Here is a 20,485-nt window from a genome sequence, read left to right as displayed (position 1 = left end):
TGTGCACGCCGCATCAGTCCTTTACGTCAGGAACAGGCTTTGTTCCCTGTGCACACGTCTTAGATTCATACAGAGCTTTTGATACACGACCACAACACTTCCGTGAAACATGACACACCCAAGTCAGGGTGGTTACATTTGATCTTGTTGTCACCATCCAGTGCCTGTCCAAAAACTCCCTATTTTACAGAAAGAAAGATACAGCCAAGTTCTGTCCGTCATCTATCTATCTCCTGGATACCCGAATGTCCCAACCATGTGTGCTTGTGGAACATGAGAAACAGCCATAAACCATTATTCTTCCTCCACCAAACTTTACATTGGCAGTATGCATTCAGTCAGGAAATCTCTGCTAGCATCTGCCAAACCCTGATTCATCCATCAAAATATCAGTTGGTGAAGTGTTATTTGTCAGAGAATGTACCTCCTCTTCTGCAGAGTGTAACTTCAATGTGCTCTACACCACTCTAGCCAATCTGCATGGTGATCGCTTGTGTGGCACTTCTCGGCCATGGAAATCCAATGCACAAAGCTCACCATGACCAATCCTCCACTGCTTCCAGAGAATGTTTGGAGCTCGATAGTGAGAGTGTTGCAACTGAAGACAGATACATTTTATGCACTTACTGTAAGTACGTAATGGTCCCGTTCTGTGACCTAGTGTGGCCTACTGCTACGCGGCTTTTCTGTTGTTGCTCATAGATATTTCCACTTCATAATAGCACTTACTTGTGACTAGGCTCTAGCAAGGCAGAAACTTGACGGCAACTGACTTTTTGGAAAGGTGACCATACCACATTAAAAGTCACAACTTCGATAGTACTGTCTATTCTATTGCTAATATTTGGGTTGTCCACATACTTAGTCATCCACAGTAAGTATGATTGTATCCATGCATAAATATTATATACCTCTCTCTCGAGATATATATATATATATATACACACACACCCACACTGCCCTACCTCTACACGAGCAGTGAGGGAGTCAGTGGTGGTGGAGCCTGCCGATTGCAGCATCAGAAAAAATAAAGACCAAGCAGGACTGGATTTCTAGCATAGCTTTCATTAATCGGGACAGCCGGAGCCAGTTTAGGATTGGAGGAGGTCGCGAGCTGCCAAAATCACAAATGGTTTGTGCTGGCTTTGGGAAGAAGTGACATACGAGCCATGACATAGAAACGATGCAGCTGACTGATGGAGTTGAGTCCTCGGGTACCTTGCCAGCGCATTTTCTCCACTTTATTCAAATACCATTGGTCATAAATGCAGTTATCAAAAATTGTGTACCTGTCTTATAGGGCTTGAGTGGCTTCTCCAGAAGGCTGTTGATAATGTTGGTCACTGCGATCTTGGCATGCTTCCCTGCACTGTAAGCCATTTTCGGTTCTCTTAAATCAGTACAGTCTCCCACTGCATAAATGTTGCTGTATCCTTCCACTTGAAGAAATTCATTAACTTTAAGAGCTCCATTGCTAGCCACTTTGTCACCTTAATGAAAAAGAAAATGAGAATACCCATTCTAAATTACAAGTTTAAACAGTCACAACTAGATTAGTAATGTTGAGCACCACCTTCTCGAAATGTACATGTAATATTCCGGTGTCAAATGTGTGACTTTTCCAAGTGGTCTGCCACCTTAAATCTACAATGTTTTATCTTACAGCAGTTCCAATACATTATGCTAGCCATTCATTACAGCCCTGCCTAGTGTTATACTTTCTGTTCAGCTCCTCGCCCTCTTCTGCCAGCAGCCCAGTAATACTGCCATGGATACAGGCAACAAACATGATATCTACACGCAATAGGCAGGAATCCCCTTTAAGATAGCATTCCTGTATCATCAAATATTAACTGTAATGATCTTCAAGCTCATTTTCAGAAAAGTATAAAATATATGTAGAGTATTTGTGCACTCTGTCACACACACATACCTCTTTTCCACCAAAAACCTGGGTCCGACCTGGATTTTCAGACATGGTTTCAGCCCAGGTCAGACACCGTTTACACAGCACCACCAATCTGGGTTATTCTCAGGTCACCCCGGTCACACCGAATCCGGATTTGCCCTGCTAAACTTGTGAGGTCATAAAAAGTAGGAGGTGACTGCTCCACAACCACCAATCAGCTCATTTTAGGCATGACCCAGGTCGGATAACCCAGGTTGCACCGTTTACACTGCACCATTACCCAGGTCCATCCTGGGTCCGATCCTGGTAGCTACCTGGGTTGGATTGCCGGATCACTTGACCCAGGTTATTTTTCAGGGACCCTTTTACACTAAGCTGCGACCCGGGTAGACCCAGCAATAACCCAGGTTTTTGCTCTGGTGTAAAAGTGGTATAATGTTGATCTTCCTTCCAAGAAAGCTATTTGCCTTCATACTATAGTTGTAGAGCCCGTCCAGAGCTAATTCAGATCTATAAGAAAACATGCTCGTTTAGCTAATTTGAGTCAAGTAACTCGCTGTATAAATACATTAAATTCGTTTAGCAGATCTATTATTGTGGTATATTTGTGTCCTCACAGATATTTTTTTTTTATTTTTAGGAGATTTAATTTGAGATTTGTAGGAGATTTGAATGGTCCTCATAGATGATTTTGTTGTACAACACTGCAGCATTTGTATCTGGATGCAGTCTATACTAGAAAGCATTCTTGGCTTTGATCAATCAGCGACACTAGCTATTACTTAGATCTATCATTTATTTACTTTTTAGATCCTCTTTGTTTATTAATTTATATAAAAAATTAATTAGAGGATGCATTATATTTATATTGGCATCTTTTCTTTTTTTTTTGTCCCTAAAGGATATTTGTGGATATTTTATTTGGTTACATTTTTTTTATTATTACCTGTTCCAGTTCCTTTATGTATAATAAACCTGTGATGTGGTCAGGTTACAATTGCATTAGAACAATTAGTAACTGATACCCATGTACTCTGTATCTGAAACTCTTGTTCTTACCAAAAGCATCAATGTAACACGATGAATTAATCTTCATTCCTGTACAGCAGAGAATTAAATCAGAAGAGATCGGCTGTGTGTCCTTGTCCAACTGCAGTTCCATATTCTCCTGAACCTTGTTCCAGGTCAACTCTTCCAGGTTGATGACCTTCTGCCCTATTGAATAATGGGTGACAACAGTTAAACATAATTCTTACTACTTGCTCATACTTGTCCAGTAAAGTGAACTAGATAAATAAAATCCAAGGCGCTTCCCAAGGAGCAATCTAAGCACCTGTTAGGTCCAAGAGACCCTACAGCAGATCCGAAAAAAATCCTGTGCAGGTTTAAAGGTACAAATAATAATAAATTATAATCATCCGCGCTGATTGTATGATATCTAACATATATTATAGAGCCATATTATGAGGTCACACATATTTAATATCCAAAATTACTAAACAGTAAAATGCACAGTGTTATCCGTAATCTAAAGCTTATAGAATAAACATAGTATGAAAGGGAAGAAGGGTAGAAGAAAACCATAAATGATACATATATAAACAGTAAAATAAAAAGACTTAGAAGGTCTTCTAATGTAAAAAAATTGTAGCAAATTGAAAGCTAAAAAAGAAAAAAGTCAATCCAAGATGTTGCAATACGTAGCAGTCAATTCTAATAAAAAACCTTTCTGTTTAAAAGTATCGATTTGATCCCCACAATGAAGGATTCACTGTAGAAGTATAGCAATCAGCACATAAAGTCATAGAGTGTAGCCCGGGTAATCCTGAAAACATGCAGTGTATGCCAAAAAATGGATTATGCAAGCAAGACTTAACTGAATTGTTGTTCAATAGGGAAATTCCCAACAATCAGTCCCAAGGACTTGGATATCCAATATGAGTATGCCAGCATGTGTGTGTGTATATATATATATATATATATATATATTGTCCCTCTTACGGTATAAACCGCTTGGTAAATGTGCCTGCTTCTAATGAAAATAAGGCAAGCGTGCACCACCTGGCGTTAGCCGTGTGCCAACTCACGTTACTGCGGTCTAGAAATGTCTGGACCCTCCGTCCGACCGTCCTCGGAATCTGCAATCCTTAACTCGTTTCATCACAACCCATGTGACTTTTTCAAAAGGTGAAAAAGTCACGTGGGTTGTGACGAAACGTGTTAAGGATCCCACATCAATTCATATTATCACGGCAAGAAGTAAGCAGCATTAACTCTCCTATTGTGCTTTCACCCGGCCGGGGACTAGCAACCATCCATCAGGAGGACCTCTATTGCAGATTCCGAGGACGTTCGGACGAAGGGTCCAGACATTTCAAGACCGCAGTAAGGTGAGTTGGCACACAGCTATCGCCAGGTGGTGCACGTTTGCCTTATTTTCATTAGAAGCAGACACATTTACCAAGCGGTTTATATCATAAGAGGGACTATATATATGCATTATCATTATTATTTGTCCAGTAAAGTGTCTCAAATAAAACAGTAAAGCTGCTGGTTGGTAGTGTACAGTAGAATAGGTGCAACAAATAGCATTAGCAGAAATTAGTACAGTTCAGATCTAAACATAGTGCTTTAACTAGTTCTTTAAACAATGCAGAAGCATGTGGTATAATCTGTGATGTTATGCATTATTTATGCTGTACATCATCTATAATAAATATAAACCTCAAAATCAAAACATTTTAAATATTTTTTATATAATCCTAATAAATGTCTTACACAAGCGCAGTGAGAGCTGCCCCCTTCCTCACCTCACAGCTCTCACTGGCTGCCATTTCACTGGACACCTGTACAGATAGCGCCTCTTCTTCCCACAGCTCCTCCCAGTGGGGAATGGGGGAGGTCAGAGATGAGAGACAGATGAAGGAGGGGGATACAGATTAAAGACAGTGGGAGGGGGGAAAGGAGGGACAGATGGAAAACAAAAACCTGCAATGCTGTGCACAATAGCTAGAGACCGAGCAAATGATGAGTCCAAAATACTAGTTAACCTTAAAAATATAATACATACTTGTAACCAGTGGTGGCTCCTACTTATATCTCCTGTGGCAGCCACTGTTCTGAAATGTGCACATGCATAGCATCGCGACCCCGCACATGCACATAAAGCAATAATCAGGCTTCTAGGGGCTGCATTGGCTGCAGCCCGTTATTATTATCATCATCCTTTATTTATATGGTACCACAAGTGTTCCGCAGCGCCTTACAAAGCCGCTAGAAGTCAGATTGGGCTGCCGTTATAGCAGGGGTGTGGCTTCCCATTGGAAGTGATCTATCTGCTAACTGCAGTCCAGACTGACAGCATCAGGGGGAGAAAAAAACCTCCCCCTGGGTTTGGCTGTCCGGCTGTGATTAACAGGCAACAATTCCAATGGGAAGCCACTGCCAGGCTGTCACTGGTGTGGTGGATTTTACTTGGGGAAGGGGAGAGCTGCAGCCCCTAGGTAAAAAGGCCACTGGTTGTAACTATATATTACACTGCAGCCATGTTAAAAAGGAGTGTATTATCTCCAATCTGCATTACAGACAGTAACTGTCCCCCGCATCATAAGGACAATGTTATGTTTTCGCAAAAATGCTTATCGTGTAAACCTATTGCCGAACTGTTCGCACATGAGAATACACCATATCCAAAATACTTTTATTAGGTCAACTAAAACACTTCTAAAGTGATTTCCTATGTTAGATAGCTTTTGTATGGGGTACAGACAGATGTCCCCAAAATCTGCTGTATTTTTCGCAGGTTATGATACGACCCTTACAGGTAAAAAAACTGAGGAAGCAATCATCTGAGTCACTGTGATTACACTGGTGGTGCCCCTTTATTTAAATCTAGCACACAAGCAAGTCTGTCAAGTTTTCATCACTATGAGTCTATTTGGTTAGAGTAGCAGCTATCTCCTGATAGTAACTGGTGGCAGGACAGTGAGAGAGTATGGAAGCCTTATTTAATGTAGTATAAACACTCTAGGTATTTCATGTATATCATTCAGATCAGCAACACACAGCCTCTGGCATACAGTAATTGCAATTTAAATCACTAAACAATTAATAGCAATAAAATGAGCAGACTAAACAAGCCAAATGCTTCTATTCTATACCGGCTGCCGATGCAGCAAAACAGATTACAGAGCAGACTCCTAAGTGCAGCTGCCCACAGAAGACCCTCCATATTTTAGATCTGGTGGTACATGAAACTGAAAGTTCACCACTCATTTTAATATTAGCTGCCTGATTACTGATTGCCAAGTCTTCATCACAACCCCAAATACCTTTCTCACTGGTTATGAAGCAAGCCGAATGATATTACAACCATGGAGAAATGAAATTGTATTTTCACAGTCTCATCTAACTTTCTGTTGATTGACAGCCACACGACTCACAGCCAATCAGCGGCCACTTACTCTAGAGCGGCCTATGATTGGCTGGTGGCCCGGCAACTGACGTAACCGAGGTCTCCGTCATTTGCCAGGGAAGAGATATATGTGGAAACACATACATCTCTCCAATGTCCGTGGGTCGCGTTTCTCATTTTATGTTTTGTCGGGCTGGGACTCTACTGGAGAAGAGGACCGACCTGCGCCAGGTCATAGGTGAGTATTTTTTTATTTTTTTTAGGGATAACCGTGTACTTCTATTGGTTAAGGGGACCAATCACCGGGAGAAGGTGAGTAACGTGTGTGTTTAGTGTGTAATAAACTTCTACTATGGTAATGAGGCCACGCCCCAATTTCTGTCACGCGCTATGTATTGGGCCGGCGCAGGGTGCTCAGACCCCTGGAACCGGCCCTGCCAGCAGGAGGCCACCAACTGACACTGCTCAGCAAGTTGACATTCCCTATCTCTATAATGGGGCACTTGTGGGCTAATAGTTTAAAAACTGTAACTTTCTCAAGTACCTGAACCCCAAAAGGCCCTACCCTGGAACAATAGCTACCTTTTTTTTGTACTATACGGGTGGCTACCCCAGCAAATTGCGGACTTTGACAAGAGTGTGGACCTCTCTGCATATGTAGAATATATAATAGGAAACACGGACGGCACTCCTAGAGACTCAATAAAAAATCCACAACGAAGCAACTGTGCTGAAGGTAGGGGTGTGCACCGGCCACTTTTCGTGTTTTGTGTTTTGGTTTTGGATCTGGATCTTTCTTCGTGTTTTGGATCTGGATTGGTTTTGCCAAAACCACCCTTCCGTGTTTTGGGTTCTGGGTTTTGTGTTTTGGATCTGTATTTTTTTGAAAAAAAGCATAAAAACAGCTAAAATCACAGAATTTGTAGGTTTTTCTGCTCCTATGCTATTATTAACCTCAATAACCTTAATTTCCACTCATTTCCAGTCTATTCTGAACACCTCACACCTCACAATAGTGTTTTTATGTCCAAAAGGTTGCACCGAGGTAGCTGGATGACTATGCTAAGCGACACGAGTGGGCGGCACAAACACGTGACCCATCTAGGAGTGACACTGCAGTGGCAGACAGGATGGCAGTTAGAAAAACTAGGCCCCAAACTGTACATAATGCAAAGAAAAAAAAGAGGTGCAAGATGGAATTGTCCTTGGGCCCTCCCACCCACCCTTATGTTGTATAAACAGGACATGCACACTTTAACAAACCAATCATTTCAGCGCCAGGGTCTGCCACACAACTGTGGCTGAAATGATTGGTTCGTTTGGGCCCCCACAAAACAAGCTGGCAATTAATGTGTCCCTGCACAAACTGGCTCTACGGAGGCAAGAAGTCATCCTCATCCTCCTCATCCTCCGATTCCTCACCCTCTTCAGTGTGTACATCCTCATCCTCACAAAGTATTAACTCGTCCCCACTTGAATCCACCACCACAGGTCCTTCTGTACCTTCTGGAGGCTGGTCTCCCTGGAAGAGCTGATAATTCATTTTGATGAACATCATCTTCTCCACATTCTGTGGAAGCAACCTCCTACGCCTTTCGCTGACAAGGTTCCCGGCTGCACTAAACACTCTTTCGGAGTACACACTGGAGGGGGGGCAACTCAGGTAAAATAGAGCCAGTTTGTACAGGGGCCTCCAAATTGCCTCTTTTTCCTGCCAGTACAGGTATGGACTGTCTGACATGCCTACTTGGATGCTGTCACCGATGTAATCCTCCACCATTCTGTCAATGGTGACAGTATCATATGCAGTGACAGTAGACATGTCAGAAATTGTTGCCAGGTCCTTCAGTCTGGACCAGATGTCCAAACTTGGTCCTGCCTGCCCTGCATCACCGCCAGCGGGTTGCTTAGGATACCTAAGTTTTTTCCTGGCAGCCCCAGTTGCAGGAGAAAATGAAGAAGGAGCCGTTGACGTGTCACGTTCCGCTTCAGCTGACAGTGTGTTCACCAGCAGGTCTTTGCACCTCTGCAGGCTTGTGTCGGCCGGAAAGAGAGACACCACATAGGCTTTAAACCTAGGATCGAGCACGGTGGCCAAAATGTAGTGGTCTGATTTCAACAGATTGACCACCCTGGAATCCTGGCAAAGCGAATGAAGAGCTTCATCCACAAGTCCCACATGCCGAGCGGAATCGCTCCGTCTTAGCTCCTCCTTCACTTTCTCCAGCTGCTTCTGCAAAAGCCTGATGAGGGGAATGACCTGACTCAAGCTGGCAGTGTCTGAACTGACTTCACGTGTGGCAAGTTCGAAGGGCTGGAGAACCTTGCACAACACGGAAATCATTCTCCACTGCGCTTGAGTCAGGTGCATACCCCCTCCTTTGCCTATGTCATAGGTGGATGTATAGGCTTGTATGGCCTTTTGCTGCTCCTCCATCCTCTGAAGCATATAGAGGGTTGAGTTCCACCGCGTCACAACCTCTTGCTTCAGGTGATGGCGGGGCAGGTTCAAGAGTGTTTGCTGGCGCTCCAGTCTTTGGCACGCAGTCGCTGAATGGCGAAAGTGGGCAGAAATTTTTCGGGCCACCCAAAGCGTCTCCTGCACGCCCCTGTCGCTTTTCAGAAAATTCTGCACCACCAAGTTTATTGTGTGAGCAAAACATGGGACGTGCTGGAATTTGCCCAGATGTAATGGCCGCACAATATTGGTGGCATTGTCAGATATCACAAATCCCCAGGAGAGTCTAAGTGGGGTAAGCCACTGGGCGATGATTTCCCTCAGTTTCTCTAAGAGGTTGTCGACGGTGTGCCTCTTACTGAAACCGGTGATACACAGCGTAGCCTGCCTTGTAACGAGCTGGCGTTTCTGAGATGCTGCTACTGGTGACGCTGCTGCTGTTGCTGCGTAAGGTGATACATCTACCCAGTGGGCTGTCACAGTCATATAGTCCTTAGTCTGCCTTGTTCCACTTGTCCACATGTCCGTGGTTAAGTGGACATTGTGTACAACGGCATTTTTCAGGACACTGAGGACACTTTCTCTGACGTTTCTGTACAGTCTCGGTATCGCCTGCCTAGTGAAGTGGAATCTAGACGGGATTTGGAACCGGGGACACACTACCTCCATCAATTGTCTAAATCCCACTGCACTAATGGCGGATACCGGACGCACGTCTAACACCAACATAGCAGTCAAGGCCTCAGTTATACGTTTTGCTTCAGGATGACTGTTGTCGTACTTCATCCTCCTCGCTAAGGACTGTTGGAGGGTCAATTGTTTAGTAAAAGTAGTGGTGTTCCTACTTCCTCTCTGGGATGATGAACGACTCCCAGCAGCAGCAACAGCAGCAGCGGCAGCAGTAGGCGTAGCAATGCAGGATCCTCCGGAGGAATCCCGGATAGGAGAGTCAGTCATGCCAGTGACATGGCCTGCAGGACTACTTCCGATCCTGACTAAGGAGGAAATTGACGAGGAGGGAGTTGACGGTGTGGTTTGCAGGCGCTTGGATACAACAGGACAACGGGATTTAGGTGTCCCTGGACTGCTTACGGTCTTAGCCAAAGTTTCTGAACTTGACAGTAACTTTTTATGAACGCGCTGCAGGTGCCGTATAAGGGAGGATGTTCCTAGGTGGTTGACGTCCCTACCCCTACTTATTTCACCTTTACATATGGTACATATGGCAAGACAGTTGTTGTCCGGATTTGGATAGAAATATTGCCAGACCAAAGAGGTGGAATGTTTGGTCTTCTGCCCAGGCATGACCGTGATGGGCTTTTTCATCCCACGGACAACAACTGTCTCCCCCGGAGCCTGATTTAAACAAACCACATCACCATCAGAATCCTCCTCGCCAACTTCCTCCTCAGCGCCAGCTACACCAGTATCCTCATCCTGTTGTACTTCAACAGTGACATCTTCAATTTGCATATCAGCAAGTGGACTGTGGGTGCTCCTTTCAGCACTTGCAGGGGGCGTGCAAATGGTGGAAAGAGCCACCTCTTCCCGTCCAGTGCTGGGAAAGTCAGGCATCGCAACCACCACCACACTTGGACTCTCCTTGGGGATTTGTGATATCTTCTTAGAAAGCACAGTTCTTCGCTGTGCTTTTGCCAGCTTAACTCTTTTGATTTTTTTAGTGGGAGGAGGGCTTCCATCGTCATGTGAAGCTGAACCACTAGTCATGAACATACTAGGGATCGACCTTAGCCGTTCCTTGCCACTCCGTGTCATAAATGGCATATTGGCAAGTTTACGTTTCTCTTCAGCTGATTTAAATGTTTTTTTCAAGGTCATTTTCCTGAACTTTGGCCCTCATTCAGACCCACTCGCAAGCGGGCGCACGTACGTTAGGCGTAAGTACAAAATTATTTAAATTCAATGGCTCGCTCGTATTTTCGTTCGCATCTAAAATTCCTCCCTAAACTCAGGCGACCCCTCCTCTAACTAACGAGCGTGCGAAATAGCGAGCGTACATCCCCGAAATGGCTTGAAGGGAACGCACGCACAAGTGAAACCGGAAGTGGCCTTGTCAGATGTCGATTACCTGCTCCTTTATTCTGCCTACCTCCCTCAATCGTATCATGCCAATCAATGTATCAATTAGCTTAATTGTTTGTTTTTTTTTTCAACACAATGCAAGAAACTTTACTCTTGTCCGTGTTTGTGTTTACCCGCAGAATACGTACGGATGGAACATTCGCTTTTATTGTTCAAAAAACATGTGAACCACAATTAAACAATTGTTCTATTGCTGTGGATCCCCGCATATTTTCCGGGGTTAATTTCTTTATTTAAATTTGCAAACGCATGTCACTGCATCAAGCCTATCATAACTCTCCAGAGATTTCTGGCCCTGTTGAACACATGACTCATACACTAACCAATAAAATTGCTCCTGTTAATTTCCAAAATACATTAGCCAATCAGAAATTTTTGCCACACTTTATCAAAAATGTTTTGTATGAAAAACTCCATTGCTATCATGAGAGCCTCCGCATTCACCAGGCGCGAGCTGCTGGTGCTTACGGAGGTGATGGATAGGCGGATCACCAGCCAGCCTCCACCCATCACCACCCGGCAGAAGCGCTCCGCGTATGCGGAGGCACGGTTCCGCCTGCGGTCGTTGGGTTCACGCCGCAACATCGGGCAGCTTGAGCGCAGGTGGTCAGACCTGCAACGGCGAACGCCCCGCTTGCTGGCATGCTTTCGCATGCAGATCCTTGAAAGTAAGTGTTATGTATTGTGTTTTCATGTTTGTGTTTGTGGGGCAAACTGCGTGTGCATGTTTTCCTGTCTGTCCTATTAATTATTTGTCCTCATATCAGCGTGTGCTTGTTTTCCTGTCTGTCCTATTAATTATTTGTCCTCATATCTGCGTGTGCATGTTTTCCTGTCTGTCCTATTAATTATTTGTCCTCATATCAGCGTGTGCATGTTTTCCTGTCTGTCCTATTAATTATTTGTCCTCATATCAGCGTGTGCATGTTTTCCTGTCTGTCCTATTAATTATTTGTCCTCATATCTGCGTGTGCATGTTTTCCTGTCTGTCCTATTAATTATTTGTCCTCATATCAGCGTGTGCTTGTTTTCCCTCTATTTCTGTTTTTTTCATTCTACTCCTTTTTGCATGTTTTTTGTTGCTGGTTTTTTTTTTTTTATTTGGGATCCGGATTTGCCCAGAAACTAACCTCAATTTGTTTGATATATTTTAGGAGGACAGCCAAGACTACGCCGTCACCGTCCGGCCAGACGGCATTCCCGGCCACTATCCCCAACCCCCAGCCAACACTCCACCCCAAATATTTCCCCTATACCCCACTCCTCCCCAGCCTTCCCAGACCCTCTCCCGGAACTGTCGGGCCTCCTTCCCCTCCGTCCCACTTCCCCCTCTCCTCCACCCACCCCTCTTCCAATTACCCCCTCCCCGGAGTCCATCATTACCCCTCCCCGTTCTTTGGGGAATGAAGGCTCCTCCGAGGAGGAACATGGAGGGACTTCCGGAGCTCCCGTTTTGGCTCCCGGTATGTTTTTCTTTCTCATTTTTTTTAACCACAAACTGTTTGTATGTAATCATGTGTCGTGCCTTTATTCGTGCTTGTTTGGTTTACTTTTGGTGATTTAGCAGTTTGCCTTTACCTCTTCCTGCTGATTTCAACATACACATATCACACCTGTGTGAATTTGTACATAGGCCTTGTATTTTTGCCAGCACCCCCTTTTTGTTTTGGTTTTTCTTTTTTCGGTTTAGGAGTGATTTCGTTGTGTTTTTGTTTTTTTAATGTGGATTCCCTATTGTTTTATTAATCCACACACTTTTCTCACCCACAGAGGAACAGAGGCGTCGACAAGAGGTGGACGATTGTGTTGGCCAGATGCGCCAACATGTCATTGGCATTCTTGTGGCCCTTGACCGGCTGTCTGGCATCCTTCGCCAGTAGTTTTTTTTGTTTATTTTCGTTTTGTAAATAAATTTTGTAGTTCTAATATACGTTCTGGCTCATTCTTTTTTTCAAAAACACAAATAGTTTTCCCTGACATAAGTAGACTGTTCCTGCAAGGATTTCCCTTTTTTAAAAGTTAGATTGTATTTTGTATTTGTATGTTAAACAGCCACAAGAAACACATAACAGTAACAATGTCATTTCCCTTTTTGGGTGTAGTGTCAATTAGATATTTCGCCATTTTACAGGTTCCTAGTTGGTGTGCAAGCTGCTTAGGCCAATCTTCAAAATCCAAAGGTTTGGACAGGCTTCCTTTTGGTGTGGGTTGGGAACCTGCAAACATATTTCAGTTTACATCAACTGGTGTCAGTACTGGATTACCCCTTAGTCAATTGAAAGGTGTGTTAACCTGGTTACACTTGCTGTTAACGTCCAAAAAAAGGAAGACCATTTCACTCTCCAAACATTTATTCACAACATAAATGAGAAATCAAAGTGGTCATTCCCAAAAAAAAAAAACAGTGATAATCTCAAATACAACACATACAAATAAAATTGTTAATAAAAAAAAAAAATCAAGAACTGGTTGACGAAGGACCATGCCAACATGATTCCACAAACATGGCGTTGCGATATGGGTTCCAGAATATATGGACAAAATCACCAGATCCAGGTTTGGTAAGGGTAGCAGGAAGTAGTGAGCGTTGGAGTGGCAAAGATTATGTGAACAAACAGAAGATGGTGAAAAAAAATAAATAAATTAGATGTTCGCAAACAAACACAAACACATTAGGTATAAACACTGTAGTTTGGGTCAAACTTACCTAAAAAATCTGGCCACCACATCATCGCGTATGGCCCCCCCACATACTGACCTCCGACCAACCTCGGGGGGGCCATCCTCAGGTAAGGCATCCTCTGGCTGCATTGGGACACCACTCCTTATGGCGATGTTGTGAAATATCCCACACAGGACCACAATTTTCGACACCATATCCGGCAAATACATGAGCTCGCCACCAGAGCGGTGGAGGCATCTGAATCGGCCTTTTAAAAGGCCGATACAGCGCTCCACCACTTGCCTGGTGGCTGTAAGTGCGGAATTATACTCACTTTGTGGGCCTGGTGTGGGATCCAAATAAGGAGTGAGCAGCCAGGACATGCAAGGGTATCCACTGTCTCCTGTGAAAAATAAGAGACAACATCAGGAACACTGTGTATCAAGCTTAACATTGTTATGTACTAAAGGTCTCCACTTACCCAGAAGCCACGCATCACCAGCTTGTAGGTTGGTTAATTTCTGCCATATCCCTGATTGCCGGATGACGAAGGAGTCATGTGCACTTCCTGGTAACTTAGCATTCAGGGACAGGATCTGGAGGGAGGCATCACATACCACCATTACATTCAGGGAGTGATAGTGTTTCCTGTTTCTAAATATTGTCTCCAGCCGTGCTGGAGGCTGAAGTGGTATGTGAGTACCATCCACAACCCCTATGATGTGTGGGAAGCCAGCTATTTGGTAAAAATTGGCCTTGGCCACACTAAGGGCACCCATATCCAAAGGCATTTGAATAAAATGATGGAGGTGCTTGAAAAGTGCCTCCATCACTGCCCTCAGGATCCGGGAAAAGGAGGATTGGGAGATGCCCGCTACTATTCCCACCGTTGTTTGAAACGATCCTGAGGCACAGAAATGTAACACCGCCATAAATTGCGTCAGTGGTGGTATTGCTGTTGGACTGTCAATTTGCCGCTCAAGATCACTTTCTATTAATGAGAGAGTGTCTATGATGATTTTGGGAGGTAGACGGTAGCGTCTTAAAACCTCATCATCGGGCATTCCAAAAAGGGTGACACGTGTTCGAAATATCTGGGGCCTTGCATGCCTACGATGCCTACGCCTGGGATGAGATTGAGGTTGGTCGGCTTCCGGGAGCATGGCCAGAACAATCCTCCCCAGATCAACCTGAAATTCAAAAATTTCAAAGTAAGGCTTTTGACCCACCCCAAAACTATATTAAAACAACTTAGCTTGATGATACCATCCATTGCTGCTTACATGCCGGGGTATTGTCATGATACGTCCAAACTGAAAAAAAACAACAAAATTACTTGACACATTTCACTCTGTGCATTTTTGTGGATACATTTTGTGCTAGACCAAAGTTCAAATATGCCAAACACCCATTTAGCAAAACCGCAAAGCAACATTTAACACAGTACATCAAAACGGGTCGAAATGTTGGCTCAAAAAGCGAAAGCTAAACCATCAAAAAGTTAGAATGATTATTAAGCTGTTTAAAATGCGCTAATTAGTTCGCTAATACAAGTCACAAGAGTAACTACTAAAAATGCGCTAATTAGTTCGCTAATACAAGATAAAAAATGGACTTACCAAGAGCAAATATCTAAGATGCAAAATCAAAAGGTCTTTGGGGTCGAAAATAAACAAAATCTAAAATAGAATAAATTAGGTATCCAAAAATTACAAAATATACGAAACACAATGAAACAACAATTGAACAAAAGTTAGACTTCACAAAACTTACCAAATCAACAAACGAGGTCCCAAAAATATAAACCAACAAAGATAACGGAAAAAAAAACGCAAATCTAACCAACAAACGAATCTCCAACCTCCAACTCCTTTCTACGCAATCAATAAACTCCAGCCAAGATAACCTCCAACAATCCAAAAACGCCACCTCGACTTGAGACCCACCAAGCCATAAATAGTGTTTCGTTTCCCGCACAAATTAAGGAGGGATCATAGGGCCGCACAATCAATGATGCGGCCGCAAAATAAGGACGCATGTATAAATACGTCACGAAAACACATTCAAATTCTGGTGTATTTCTTGTTTGGACCTCAGACATGGCGACAGACCAGGGAAAAAATGCACAAGAGTCAGGCGGTAAGTCTTTCATGCATTTTCTATCAACGATTAATTTGAAACATAAGATTAGGCAAGTTGTGATTTTGTGAATTCTGTAAATTTACACAAATAGGTGAGGAGGATGACATGGAAGAGGCTGCTGGGCCCAGTATTCCGGCCAAAGCGGGCAAAAAAAAAAGGCAGCCACATTTCACAAGAAAGGAGATGGAGGTTTTGATCCAGAAGTGTGTGGACATCCTGCCACAGGCAGCAGGAATATGAGTCTAAGCCAGAAGTGGAGAATGTGGGAAGAGGTAGCCGTTGCTGTCAATAGAGTGGGTGATTATGTCCGTCTAGCCCGGGATGTCAAACGGCGGAAAGTAAACCTTTGCCCCCCTAAAAACAAACCCCATTTTAAACCAAAGGATAATGGCTTCCATTTTTCCCCACAGATGGGGCGACTTCAAATATCGCCTAAAGCAAAAACTCGCGGACAGGGCTAGGCATGCAAGGGGGACAGGTGGGGGTCCCACCCCTGTGTCATTGGAGTTGACGGATTTAGAAGAGCTGGCACAGGTGTGTGTGCAGCCTGTGGAGGTGTTTGGCGTGTCCAACATGGATACGGACATGCCAGACTTTGCGGCTCCTCATGTTGGCCCAGGTAAGTATTGTGATGTCACCAACTCTGAAATGCTATTGTGCCAATATGTAGATTCTAATGTGAGTCTTTTATCATTTTTCCAACAGAGACACAGGCGGATGAGTCTGCTCCAGAGGGAAGCCTTGGCCGCAGAATTTCTGCTGGCTCTGCAGGGGAGGAACCAGTACATCCGGCTGAGGACCCTGCAGAAGCCAGTCCAGGGCGTGCCCCCTCGCAGGCAGTGGGCCTCCTCACAGAACTCAATTTCAAATCGGATTTCCATACGGAGATTCTGCAGAGGATGGACGCCAGTCTGATACGGGTGGCTGAGGCCCTGGAGCAAAATGCTGCGGCCAACGTGACCATTGGTCAGGCCCTGGCGGAAAATACCAGGGCCAACATCCGCATCGCCGATGCCCTGGAGCAGCTCGTTCGCCAGCACATGGTGGAGCCGACCTCCCTTCCTGCCGGAACATCAGGATCCTCCACCTCTGGCACAACATCAGCCAATCCTCCAAATGTGCCTAGCCCTGTGCCTAGTCCAGAGGCCACAACATCTGCCTCTGGACAGGCCAGCCCGATGGCATCCCGGACCCGGTCTGGCGCCCACCCTCCCCCATCCAAACGGGCGAAAAAACGGTGACAGCAATGGCGACTTTTCCCACACTCCTTCTGTGCTTGGCTCATATTCCTTTCTGGTCAAAACTTCCCTCTCCTTTCTTATGAAATGTTTTTAAGTTATTTTTGTACGTTTATGTTATCAGTTATTGATTATTTTTTTTAGAAAAAAAGTATCTTTGGCAGAAAAAAAAAAAAAATTATTATGCCAATTGGTTTGTGTTTAAACAATAAATTTATGAAAAAAATCTGACATTGTATTGTGACATTATTGTACAAATGGGTTACATTTAATCCTGGCCCTAAAGGCAAAAAAGGACACCAAAAACCATTTCATTTGTATAAAAAAAAGGCCTCTTGAAGGAACGTTTAAAAAATCACATAACGATGCAAATTGCACATTAAAAAAAAAAAGGGGAGCTAATTAAAACATGATGACATTATTGTCACAATAGGCCATAAACAACAAATTGAGGCCAAAAAAACCCCAAAAAAATGTACGCCAATTGATTGTGTAATCCTGACATTAGCAGGTATGATTTCCACCTGCGTACGGTTTTGTGCTATCCCAATAAACTGCTTTCCAAACACATACCAAGCCGGTTTTCAATACAACACTTATTGCTTTTGTGACCACCCGCGATTAATCGCTGCAACATCGTGGAGTCCCGGGACGGAGGAGAAGGCCATCGCTAATGTGGTCGAGTAATCCAGACCCTAAACTGTGCGAGCATTTTGAAGGGAAAGAGGATGTTCCAGTGACGTACGTGACGGTCCGAACACATTTGACGTTCGCATCTGCTAATGTATGTACGCCCCAAAAACGCCTCGTCACGCCTGCGTTTTTCCATCTCCACCCCCGTCAACACCCCAAAACGCCCTGTTCTGTCAATCACATTTGACATGTCACTTCCTGTACGCTATTTTAGGAACGACAGAAAAAAAGCTCGCAATCTGCCGTACGCACATGCGCAGTGTAACACCGACGCATGCGTGGTTAGTCAACATCGGAACGCAACGAGCGTACTGCTGTTTGCGAGTGGCTCTGAATGAGGGCCTTTGTCATTTGGGATTGTATGTGCCCTCTACTATGACATTGGGCATCGGCCTTGGCAGACGACGTTGATGGCATGTTATCGTCTATGTCATGACTAGTGGCAGCAGCTTCAGCACTAGGAGGAAGTGGTTCTTGATCTTTCTCTATTTTATTTTTATCGGAGAAAGTTTGGTCCTCCATTTATGTTATATCGATTTGATATATACGTGCGGCTAAACACAGAAAATATTTTTTTTTTTGGTTTGGACTGGAGTGTACTTTGGGGGTTACAGCACCCTTTAACGGTCAAGCCAGCCGGCCCTTTACTTATGACACAGGCGCACGCTTGGCACTACTTTGTTGATGCACGTGCGGCTACTGCGCACACAATTCACAAACACAGAAAATAATTTTTTTTTTGGTTTGGACTGGAGTGTACTTTCGGGGGTTACAGCACCCTTAACGGTCAAGCCAGCCGGCCCTTTACTTATGACACAGGCGCACGCTTGGTACTACTTTGTTGATGCACATGCGGCTACTGCGCACACAATTCACAAACACAGAAAATAATTTTTTTTTTGGTTTGGACTGGAGTGTACTTTCGGGGGTTACAGCACCCTTAACGGTCAAGCCAGCCGGCCCTTTACTTATGACACAGGCGCACGCTTGGTACTACTTTGTTGATGCACATGCGGCTACTGCGCACACAATTCACAAACACAGAAAATAATTTTTTTTTTGGTTTGGACTGGAGTGTACTTTCGGGGGTTACAGCACCCTTTAACGGTCAAGCCAGCCGGCCCTTTACTTATGACACAGGCGCACGCTTGGCACTACTTTGTTGATGCACGTGCGGCTACTGCGCACACAATTCACAAACACAGAAAATAATTTTTTTTTTGGTTTGGACTGGAGTGTACTTTGGGGGTTACAGCACCCTTTAACGGTCAAGCCAGCCGGCCCTTTACTTATGACACAGGCGCACGCTTGGCACTACTTTGTTGATGCACGTGCGGCTACTGCGCACACAATTCACAAACACAGAAAATAATTTTTTTTTTGGTTTGGACTGGAGTGTACTTTCGGGGGTTACAGCACCCTTAACGGTCAAGCCAGCCGGCCCTTTACTTATGACACAGGCGCACGCTTGGCACTACTTTGTTGATGCACGTGCGGCTACTGCGCACACAATTCACAAACACAGAAAATAATTTTTTTTTTGGTTTGGACTGGAGTGTACTTTCGGGGGTTACAGCACCCTTTAACGGTCAAGCCAGCCGGCCCTTTACTTATGACACAGGCGCACGCTTGGCACTACTTTGTTGATGCACGTGCGGCTACTGCGCACACAATTCACAAACACAGAAAATGATTTTTTTTTTGGTGTGGACTGGAGTGTACTTTGGGGGTTACAGCACCCTTTAACGGTCAAGCCAGCCGGCCCTTTACTTATGACACAGGCGCACGCTTGGCACTACTTTGTTGATGCACGTGCGGCTACTGCGCACACAAATCACAAACACAGAAAATAATTTTTTTTTTGGTTTGGACTGGAGTGTACTTTCGGGGGTTACAGCACCCTTAACGGTCAAGCCAGCCGGCCCTTTACTTATGACACAGGCGCACGCTTGGCACTACTTTGTTGATGCACGTGCGGCTACTGCGCACACAATATACAAACACAGAAAATAATTTTTTTTTTGGTTTGGACTGGAGTGTACTTTGGGGGTTACAGCACCCTTTAACGGTCAAGCCAGCCGGCCCTTTACTTATGACACAGGCGCACGCTTGGCACTACTTTGTTGATGCACGTGCGGCTACTGCGCACACAATTCACAAACACAGAAAATATATTATTTTTTTAGCACTTGGGGGGAGCACCCCTGATGGACAGAGCACCCCCTGGACAACACTACAGCACCCCTTTAGGACTGGGACACTGCACAGGACTTTGGAGTGGACACAGCCCCTATGGAGAACTGACTGCACAACACAGTCCAGCCAGCCCCTATGGACTTTGAAGTAGTGGACACAGCCCCTATTAACAACAGCAGCACAACACAGCCAGCCCCCATGGACTTTGAAGTAGTGGACAACAGCAGCACTACACTACACTACACAGCCCTAACTCCCACCCTCCCTCTTCACTGTCCACAGCCGAGTGAGAAAATGGCGCCGACGCGGGTACCTTATATAGGATCCAAAACCCGCGAGACTCGGAAGGCGGGACGATGACGTTTTGCCTCGATTTCAGATCCGAGTCAGGCGGGAAAAGTCGAGCCTGACTCGGATCGGACTCGGAACGGGGGGGCTCGGGGGGGTTCGGATTTCAGAAATCCGAACCCGCTCACCCCTAGCTGAAGGTCAACATTTCAGTGTAATGACACTGTTACGTTCTGGGTTATTTGTGGACCCAGGGTGGTAGCAGGAGCGATCACAGAAGCAGATTTGTAAATAAAACTAGGATTTTTAATAAGTGCTCGAGTAGACATAAAATGTGGCAGTAAATAAAAGTCCAGGAAAATATAAATGTGCACAAGAGTTC

At 44.6% G+C, this 20,485-nt stretch overlaps 1 protein-coding gene across 5 annotated transcripts in view; it reads right to left on the bottom strand.

The window, feature by feature from the left end:
- Positions 1–20,485, bottom strand: part of AIFM2 (AIF family member 2, ferroptosis suppressor) — a 91,310-nt gene that overhangs the window by 10,241 nt on the left and 60,584 nt on the right. For 4 of the 5 annotated variants that reach the window (XR_015878842.1, XR_015878843.1, XM_088475346.1 and 1 more), the window contains exons 7-8: positions 2,969–3,124; positions 1,290–1,490 (exon numbers count right to left, since the gene is read on the bottom strand). Coding sequence is in view for 2 of the 5 variants with exons in the window: in XM_088475346.1 (XP_088331472.1) it covers positions 1,290–1,490; positions 2,969–3,124 (357 nt within the window). In the remaining 3 variants the exon portion in view is untranslated. The remainder of the gene's footprint in view (positions 1–1,289; positions 1,491–2,968; positions 3,125–20,485) is intronic. The other variant, XR_015878844.1, reaches the window with a different exon arrangement.

The sequence above is a fragment of the Taudactylus pleione genome, unplaced genomic scaffold, assembly GCF_031769625.1.
Source record: "Taudactylus pleione unplaced genomic scaffold, aTauple2 ptg000016l, whole genome shotgun sequence".
Classification (NCBI taxonomy): domain Eukaryota; kingdom Metazoa; phylum Chordata; class Amphibia; order Anura; family Myobatrachidae; genus Taudactylus; species Taudactylus pleione.
Note: the sequence above shows the minus strand (reverse complement) of the source record. Positions and strands in the feature narration are given on the sequence as shown.